Here is an 11,128-nt window from a genome sequence, read left to right on the forward strand (position 1 = left end):
ATGAAGCCAACCAATGTTGGCCCGATTTTGACTAACTAGGGATGCTAATCTATGGTGGAAGGAGTGGTGTAGAGAAAAGGATGTCCAAGAAAGCACTATCACCTGGGAACAAATCAAGGGAGATGTCAAGGAAAGGTACTTGCCCTTAGACTTTGAAACACTAAAGATAAATGAGTTCTATAGTTTGACCCAAATGATGAATGAGTTCTATAGTACTTTGACCCAAAAGAATTCATCTAGATACCTATTACTCACAGTTTGTTAAACTCAAGAATTATTCTCCAACTATGGCCTTGGCTCAATCCATTATTCAATTTGTGAAAGGCTTAAACCCTCCCCTCCTCAAGCATTGGCTAGAATCCATGCGGCCGACCGACAACCTTTCGGATGCAGTTTTTTGAGCCAAACCTTTAGAAGAAGAACTAAAGGATAAAAATAACAATAACTTGAGGAAGAGACCTTACCCCAAATCAGCCAATTCAGGGTGACCCTCTGGATTACCCTTTAACCATCCGATCAGTGGTGGTTAAAATTCACGACCAATCTTACCTTAGCCCCCGTGCCAGAGACCCCACATAATGACCTAGCATGGTGAAGCTGAGTATGCTACAATTGCCATAAACCAGATCATCACCATGCTAAATGACCTAGCATGGTGAAGCTGAGTATGCTACAATTGCCATAAACCAGATCATCGCCATGCTAAATGACCTAGCATGGTGAAGCTGAGTATGCTACAATTGCCATAAACCAGATCATCACCATGCTAAATGCCCTCACCCACCCAAGGCTCTTAACCTTTCAAAATTTCCTCCCCTAAACTTTCCTAGGAACCCTCAAGCTAATCCTAGGGGAAGAGCTACTTCCATTCAACAACCCAATCAAGTAAGAAACATAGTTCAAATCCCCAAAGGAAGATATCATGGACGAGGTCATGGAAGAGGAAGAGTTGCTATGATCCAATCTGAAGAAGAAACCCTTGAAGATGAAGAGGAAGTTAGAGCCCAAGTTCACGCTACAGTAGAGCACCAAGGTCAAAATTAACAATTTTCAATGATCCAAACACGAGCATCTCATCATGGTAAACATTTTAAATTTCTTATTGATTCTGGAAGTAGTCATTCATTTATTTCACCAAAGTGCATCAAAAAATCAGGTCTTAATAAAAAAGCATCCAAAATAATGGTCATTGATCTAGCTAGTGGTAAGTTGGAAGTAATTTTCCATCACACCATAGGGGATATAGAGTTTGATCTCAATGGTAAACCAATCAACTGCTACTTCCATGTGATGGTCCTGGTAACTTATGATCGCACCATAGGGGATATAGAGTTTGATCTCAATGGTAAACCAATCAACTGCTACTTCCATGTGATGGTCCTAGTAACTTATGATCGCATTCTTGGAATGGATTGGATAAAAGAAAAAAAGGCTACTATCCACTGTGAGACTGGGCAAATCTCATTCAAGGATGTCATAAACGAAGAAATCGTAGCTTCAGGGAGGAATGGTAGACCCAACTTACAACTACTAAAGGGTAGTAAGTTCCTAAAGGGTCTCAAAAAAAATTAAAAGTTTGTAGTAAAGCTCAACAAGGTAGATAAATATGCTATCGAAAGTGAACGTGATTGGCTGTAGAATTACAAAGATCTTTTTCCAGAGGAGCTTACCTAAATGCCTCCATAAAGGGAAATAGACCACCAGATTGAGATTATTTATGGAGCTCAATCGGGGCAAAAAGGGCATATAAAATGTTAGTCCCATAATCAATAGAACTTAAGGAACAACTTTGACTGATGTTAGAACAAGGATTCATCAGGTCGAGTGTATCGCATTGGGGAGTCTCAGTCTTATTTCAAAAGAAGAAGGATGGCACCTTAAGGTTATGCATTGACTATAGGGGTTTAAATCAACTCATTCATGAAGAATAAATATCCAATTCCTAGGATCAATGAACTTCTAGATCGAATTTACGAAGCCCAAGTCTTCACAAAGATTTATTTGAAATTTGGAGATTATCAGATTAGGGTTAAGGAGGAAGACATCCCAAAGACAGCATTCAACTCCAGATATGGGCATTATGAACACACCGTGATGCCATTTGGATTGACTAATTCCCCAATAACATTTAACATGCTCATGCAAGATATATTCTCAAGAAGTAACTTGACAATCATGTCTTGATGTTCTTTAATGATATTCTACTTAAAGGAGGAGAAAGATCATGAAGCCCAAGCTAGAGAAGTTCTAGAAATTCTAAGAGAACACCAACTCTTTACTAAAAAGAGTAAGTGTACCTTCCTTACAGACAAAATTGAATATTTGGGATTCATTGTCTCCAAGGATGGGATTTTAGTAGATCCAGCAAAGGTGCAAGATATAGTGGAATGGCATGAACCATCCAACATCAAGGAGATTCAAGGATCTGTTAATCCCATGTTGGATTAACAAATATGCTCCTCCATTTGAGGACATACTATAGAAGTTGTACATTATGAGATATTGGCCACCCAAGGCCTTAGTTAGTATGTTTTAGGCACCCAACTTGAAGTGTGAATAAGGACTGGTTAGTATGTTTTAGGCACCCAAGTGTGAATAAGGACTAGTTGTATATAAGGTATTTTCTCAAATGAATGGACACAATCCCCCTTTGTGCTACGAGAGAAATTGTCTTGTCTTGTGAGAGAGTGAGAGACATCGTCCTACATTCATTCACATCATTCCACATCCATTCACATCATATCACATCCATTCACATCATATCAAATCCATTTACATCCATTCACATCATATCAAATCCATTCACATAATATCTCATCCATTCACATAATATTTACATCCATTCACATAATATCTCATCCATTCACATCATATCAAATCCATTCACATAATATCTCATCCATTCACATAATATTTACATCCATTCACATAATATTTACATCCATTCACATAATATCTCATCCATTCACATCATATCAAATCCATTCACATAATATTTACATCCATTCACATAATATCTCATCCATTCACATCATATCAAATCCATTCACACACTACAAGACAATGCTGCCATACACGCGTTTCATACACGCGATAAATTACGAACGCGTGTATGGTCGCGCCTGTATTTGAATAGAATCGGGCGCGTGTATTTTTGCATTTAAATTCGCGTGTATATTTGCATTAATAAACGCGTGTATAAAAGCGTCTATATACACGCAGTAATACACGCACCTATACACGATAATATTTACGGGGTAATACTCGCTATTATACACGGATAAATACACGCTACTATACACGGATTAATACACGCATGGCAGAGAAAAACTGAAAAAAAACTGAATTCCTTTACAAAATTAAAAACTATTTTCCTTAAACCATGTCATAGTACATTACAGTATACATCATTACACAATCCCACTACATGCATTTACAACAATGAAATATATTCAAGAATAAATCATATTGCATATGAGATGATGGAAATGTCATCAATTTAGAACATACAGTGACGGATTGGTTAGGGTTCGATCTCATCTTCAATAAGATCCATCCTTGCCAAACGATCAACATCAATATCCATTTGATCAATTGGTAAGGCTACGATTAAATTTATTCCACTATCGATATTCTGTACTCCATTGATAATGGTATCGATGTCCTGATCATCCTCATCAACATCACCATCATCCTCAATGGTAGGGTCATTCTCATGATCATGAGAAATGGCATGCTCATCCTCATTATCACGATCATCTCTTATTTCTTGATCATCGATCACAACATCTTCAATGGCATGTTCGACGTCATCTTCATTGCGGCTTGTTACATCCTCCATATGCTCCATATCAGTGAATGTATTATACATCACTTTGGAACGTGGTGCAATAGGGATGACGTACCACCATTTGATGTCATGCACCATTGGTAGATAGATAACCTACTCAAATACACACAGTACAGTAATTAATTAGCATATCAAAAGTCAAGGGGTACGCGAGCTTAGATATATATGTACATGAAACACATTAGTAAAAAAATGCATACCTGCTCACATTGTTGTGGCAATACGAGCCTATCTTTCTTTGTTTGCCAGAACTTTGTAGAGTCAATAGTTACATATCCACTTGCATGGCGTTTTATCGTTGCATCAGGCCCTTTTTCCACCACGTTCATTTGCCATTTGACATCCAAAACATACACAAAGAAGCGACGAAAGTCAAGCCTAAATATGTCTTGGATTATGCCACAATAATCATCCATTTTTCCATTAGCTCCCTCAAAGCTACTAATGACACCGCAATCTTGTGTATTTCTCTTTTCATCAATTCTTTGTGTTCGAAAATGCTTGCCTTCACACCATATAGCATTGAACATAGTGCACTGGACCAAAATAGAAACAATATTTGTGTAAGCAATGTGAATAAATATTAAAAGAAAATCACTTACAACTAATGCAAAACATTAGTTCTATGTACCTTTGACATGCATCCTCGTGCATACTCCCATTCTTCCGCCGTGATATGCAGCCCCTCGTCACTCTCTGCTCTCTCCATTTCCTCATGCAACCAATCAACATGGATATCATTCGGAAGTGTTGCTAGATGCTTAGGGTACGCCTTCCGAGAGCCATGTTGCCTCCGAAAGAGAGCTCTTTCTGCTTGCCTTTTTGTCTTTGCATCCTCATATCTTGTAACCCATCTGCTCATCACATCACTATTAAGGATACAAGTGAAATTGAGATCATCAATCAACGTTCTGTCAATTACTTTACTCTGTCCTTTTCCTTGAGGCACAATAGAGGTCATTAGATTAGATCCCGCTCATCTCTGACATTAGATCCCGAAGCTCCAGCATCATCTCGTCGACGCTTTACGTGCTCTCGTCGCGCGTAGGGTACCATGTTAGGGTGTGGTACTGCATCCTGCTTCAATTTATCAAATTATATGTTACAACTCTATTAATTTAATTTGGATACCATGAGTCATTTGAATACCATCAATTTACATCTACTCACCTCCAAACCTGTTTGATTCCATTCTCCATACATGGAGATATGATTCAAGGTAATTCGACGTGCTCGTACAATGCATCCTTGACATCGATTACACATACATTTGATCCGTTGTCCCAACCACACATCGCGATTACGATGACGCATTGTCTCATCTTCCTCAGAACTGCTTGAAGAGGTTGATGACATCCTGTGTACAAATCAGAAAACACAAACTCATTATATATTTTTAATGAAAGCATAAAAACGCGTGTATTCACGCGGCTATCTCCTACAATTTGCGTGTATAAACGCGGCTACTTCCTAAAAAACGCGTGTATTCACGCGGCTAATATCTGCAAAACGCGTGTATAAACGCAGCTAAAATCATGTACACGCGAATATACCTGCGTTTATATACGCGAACATAAACGCACCCATAAACGCGGCGGCATATTTAAACTAAACATAGCCCGCCTTCCCCAAATATAGATTTTGAACTTAGAAATCAACAGTGCGCCTGTTTTCGCCTCTTCCAACAGCAAAGAGGGAGCAGAGAAAGGAGCACACACACGGGAGAAGGAGGGAGCAGAGAAGGAGCAGAGAGGACTCACTTTTTCAGAGGTGAGTCACTTTGTCCTGTGCCTTGTCTCTTTTGTCAGATTTGTTTACTTTGCTCTTTGCTCTTTGGGTTTGTCTTTTTGCACACGATTGGGTTGCTGCATCCTGACAGGGGCGACAATGGCTGGTCCTTTTGTAAGGACATTCTGTTTTTGTCGGGGGGTCGGTCTTTTCGAGAAATTTTTTTCTCAGGTCGCGTGTAGGAACGCGTGTAGGAGCGCGTGTAACCTGTCTGCAGAGTTTTTCCACGCGCATATACACGCGTTTTTTGCCGGGTATATACACGCGTTTTTTGCCGGGTGTATACACGCGTTTCTGCAGACAAAAAACTGCCGCGTTTCAGATTTCAGGGTTTGCAGGCATTTGACTTGTGTAATGACAATGTGTGAGTCAAGAGACAGCCCATGATGTACATGATGATGTTTGTTGCAGGTTCTTTATGGATATTCCAGGTTCTTCATCCGATCCATTTGCGTACAGCAATTGGTTGATGGAGATGATGAATCACTTTGGGCGCCAACCTGGTCCGGTTGAGCTTACAGAGTATATGTATGTCCATCCCCCTCCTTCCCTGCCTGGTGTCTATACCCCTGTCGCGAGTATCCAGGGCACTCCAGTGCCGTCTATTCCTCCGAGTCCGACGAGACGGCATGCAGCTTCTCCTCTTCCACGTCCACCGAGGAGACATACCTCGTCCCAGACACACTCACGTACACCCTCACAGCCACCATCACGTGCTCCCTCAGAGCCACCGTCACGTCAGGGCTCACAGCCACCGTCACGTAGACAATCCCCCAGTCGTGACTCCACCCGCAGCAGTAGGAAGAGTGGGAGTGGGGGAGGATGCGGCGGGTGCTTTGGTGGGGGAGGTGGGGGAGGTGGGGGAGGTAGTAGGGCACGGGGTGAGAGAGGAGATAGAGGGAGAAGAGTTAGAGGAGACAGTTCGGAAGAGGAGGAGATGAGAGAGATGGAGAGAGTGGTTTGCTATGATGTGACGGATAGGGGCGGGATAGTGATGGATGCGAGGGGGAGGGAGGTAATGGAATACATGCGTGGGGTAGTATCAAACTCATATAGAAATTGTTTTATTAAATTCAAAGATCAAAATAGCCGATTAGTTGGGGAGGTGATAGAGGCTGTACACAGTCGGTACCCCAATCCCCCACATGCTACATTCTCGGATGTATGGGGAAGGACGCGAATAAGGGAGATCTTAAGTAATAAAAGATCTCACCTTAAAAAACTCGCGTACGATGACCGGCTAAATGTAGCTGCGGGTGGCTATCCTGCCGAGAAACCTGCCACTGCGCACAAACGCGAGTGGAAGGAGGCAAAGAAACGAGCAGAGGGTGGCGTGAAGAGCAGGCAGCATGTGGAGGCACGACGGATCCAGATGGAGACCGTTGGATCTTCGCATTTCGGATCTGGCGGCGTCGAGTCATGGGAGGCAGAGTTCGTAAGTATCCTGTCACTTTATTTGATTGTTTACTTAATTCATTGATTCTATGAATTGTTTTAATCTTACAAATTGTGTTGATTATGATACAGCGACGGGTTACGGGAAGGAAGCCCACAACCCACGATACTGCGTATGCTCGCCGGCATAGCAGACGTGACACGTGGGCCATCTTCAGAGCCGAGGGACGTATTACGGACGCGCAGTTTGAGTTGGCCATGAGACCATACGGTCGACAGGTACTTGAAAATTCGTAACGAATGGTTTTGGTTTATTGAATTGCATATATATATATATATATACTTATATACTATATATTACTTGAACAGGCACAAGCTGCTGATGATCCACCGGCCGCCGCTGCAGGCTGCAGAGGGTGGACGTGAGCACTACTCCTCGGACATTCCGACCGATGCGAGCTCATCTGAGCATGAGGGGAGCACCGAGTCATCATCTGGGTCTGAGTAGTACTCAGATTTGTAGTATCACATTCCATATTTAGGATGTGATTGTATATATTTTTTTGTAAACTCAAGCCATGGGCTACTTCGAGATATGGACTCCCTTGTATACATGTATGAAATTTTGATAGTAATATTGAATTGATTGATCGATAGTATTACATTCATGGCTGTCTTGAATCGTGTAATGACAATGTATGCATTCATGTCGTTCTTGTCTTAATCTCCCTCGTGCATATGTTCTTCGTGGATGGTCTAATGCACCAAAAACCCTAAACCAGAGAGTGCTATTGGGTGCTGGAATGCTGGAACAGTATTCAGGCACCAAATAGCACTCTCTGGATTTTTTTTTTGCTCTCTGTTCGCGTGTATAAACGCGTCAAAACTGCTAAAAATTGCGTGTATCTGCGTGGATACACTGGAAATAACGCGTGTATACACGCGTATAAACTGGCAGTAACGCGTGTATAAGCGCATCTAAATAAAAGAAACGCGTGTACAGACGCAAGTAAAAACGCGGCTGGGACATTGGAACTGAACAGGATGCGGCTATACACCCGTGTATAACCGCGTCTAATAGAATAAGACGCGTGTATATTGGCGTGTATTAACGCGTCTGAAAAAAAAAACGCGGCTAAACACCCGTGTATACGCGCGTCTGAGAGGCACTGTACACGCGTTTTTACACGCATGTCTCTGGCCGCGAGAATACACGCGCTGATACACGGGCCCGCTACTTTTTTTCACAAGTCATTTTTAGCGGCTAAGAGCGCGGGTATGAGCCCAATCCCTTGTAGTGACATAATATCTCATCCATTCACATAATATCTCATCCATACACATAATATTTACATCCATTCACATAATATTTACATCCATACACATAATATTTACATCCATTCACATAATATCTCATCCATTCACATCATATCAAATCCATTCACATAATATCTCATCCATTCACATAATATCTCATCCATTCACATAATATTTACATCCATTCACATAATATCTCATCCATTCACATCATATCAAATCCATTCACATAATATCTCATCCATTCACATAATATTTACATCCATTCACATAATATCTCATCCATTCACATCATATCAAATCCATTCACATAATATTTACATCCATTCACATAATATCTCATCCATTCACATCATATCAAATCCATTCACATAATATCTCATCCATTCACATAATATCTCATCCATTCACATCATATCAAATCCATTCACATCATATCAAATCCATTCACATAATATCTCATCCATTCACATAATATCTCATCCATTCACATCATATCAAATCCATTCACATCATCATACTCAACCAGATCCATACCCGTGTTTAGAAAACAACTCCAACTCATTTTCTTCCCCGATGCATGTGTGGGTATCGTGGAGCACCGTATGGTCAGCACCCTCTAGGCTTCTTTACAGGTCACATAGTGCTTCACTCATAGGCCGCTTCCATGGTCCCTCATCCACCGTACCGAAAGCTCACCATTTTAATCGAACCAAGGCTAGTCAAGACCTCGGCTGACCTTGCCATGCGAGACATCCTTCATTGACTCTCCGTCTCACAGCTATTGAAACCTTTTCACTTAGGTCCTCACGACCTTATTCCACAAGATAGTCAAAATGCTTCCCCAGCATTCTTGACATAAAACAATCTTTAAAAACAAATTTTATATACAAATACAGTTTCTAACAAACTCCCATTATTCCACATCATTTCTGATTATTCCACATTCTTCTACATCAATTCACATCGTATCATTCCACATCCATTCATATCCATTCACATCATCCTACATCCATTCACATCATTCCACATCCATTCACATCGTATCACATCTATTCACATCGTATCACATTCCACATCCATTCACATCGTATCACATCTATTCACATCGTCCTACATCATTCCACATCCATTCACATCGTATCACATCTATTCACATCGTCCTACATCTATTCACATCATATCAAATCTATTTACATCATATCGCATCCATTCACATCCTTCACATCATATCGCATCCATTCGCATCGTATTCACATCATATCGCATCCATTTGCATCCATTCACATCGTATCGCATCCATTCGCATCCATTCACATCGTATCGCATCCATTTGCATCCATTCACATCGTATCGCATCCATTCGCATCCATTCGCATCGTATTACATCCATTCGCATCCATTCACATCATTCCATTCCACATCGTATCACATCCATTCGCATCCATTCACATCTCATCACATCTCATCACATCTATTCACATCATATTAAATCTATTTACATCATATCGCATCCATTCACATCCTTCACATCATATTAAATCTATTTACATCATATCGCATCCATTCACATCCTTCACATCATATCGCATCCATTCACATCCATTCACATCCTTCACGTCATATCGCATCCATTCACATCATATCGCATCCATTCGCATCCATTCGCATCCATTCACATCCATTCGCATCCATTCACATCCATTCACATCCTTCACATCATATTACATCCATTCGCATCTATTCGCATCATATCGCATCCATTCGCATCCATTCACATCCTTCACATCATATTACATCCATTCGCATCATATCACATCCATTCGCATCTATTCGCATCCTTCACATCATATCGCATCCATTCGCATCATTCACATCATATCGCATCCATTCACATCCTTCACATCATATCGCATTCATTCACATCCATTCATATCCATTCAAATCATATCACATACATTTACATCCATTCACATCATATTGCATCCATTCACATCATATCACATCCATTCACATCATATCGCATCCATTCACATCCATTTACATCATTCCTTATCCAATCACATCCATGTTTTCTCGATGTATTCATATGAATATTTTCACATTCTTTCTCAAGATAAAATATGCTCAATATTCTTCTTTTTGAATAAAAGGTTCATGGGATTTACAAAATCAATTATACCCATATTTCTATAAACATTAATCCATTTATATAAATGAATCATTTCCATAATTCGCATAAATTGAATGATTCTAGAAAATTTATGCATAACCTTGTTTATTTTCCTGACAATTGAATAATGCTCAAAACTTCACTTTTAGCATAAAATTTATCATGCATAAATTCATTCTCTAATGATATAAAATTTTCCATAGCTTTTCCATATTTTCTAATAAATGATAATACTCAAAATTTCACTTTTAAATAAATAAAAATACCTATATTTTGAAATATACCAAAAATTTCTCTTTTAATATTCAAAATATTTATACCTAGAATATCGTGGAAATTCCTCTTTTTGCATCTAAATTTTTATGCATGTAAAAATACATATAACAAAAAATTCTCTTTTTTTTATTTAAATAATTATGCATAAATACTATAAAAGTATTTTCCATAAATATGACAAAAATAATTCTTTTAGCATAAAAATATCTATGCCTGGAATATGATGGGAATTCCTCTTTTTGCTTTATTAAATTTATGCATAAAAATAAGATTTATCTTTTTTAAAAAAAAATTTACCATAGCTTAGCTGCAACTTTTGAGAATGTTCA

General features: G+C 39.6%; 1 protein-coding gene across 1 annotated transcript; it reads left to right on the plus strand.

Annotated features, from left to right (window-relative positions):
* Positions 1-6,525: 6,525 nt before the first annotated feature.
* LOC147622923 (uncharacterized) lies at positions 6,526-7,330 on the plus strand. The gene is made up of 2 exons (XM_086822637.1): positions 6,526-7,073; positions 7,166-7,330. Exons 1-2 carry the CDS (start codon positions 6,576-6,578, stop codon positions 7,328-7,330), a joined length of 663 nt encoding a protein of 220 aa, XP_086678763.1. The 5' UTR covers positions 6,526-6,575.
* Positions 7,331-11,128: the final 3,798 nt, after the last annotated feature.

Source organism: Cibotium barometz, chromosome 28 (genome assembly GCF_041138505.1).
Source record: "Cibotium barometz isolate CiBa-2024 chromosome 28, ASM4113850v1, whole genome shotgun sequence".
In the NCBI taxonomy this organism is placed as follows: domain Eukaryota; kingdom Viridiplantae; phylum Streptophyta; class Polypodiopsida; order Cyatheales; family Cibotiaceae; genus Cibotium; species Cibotium barometz.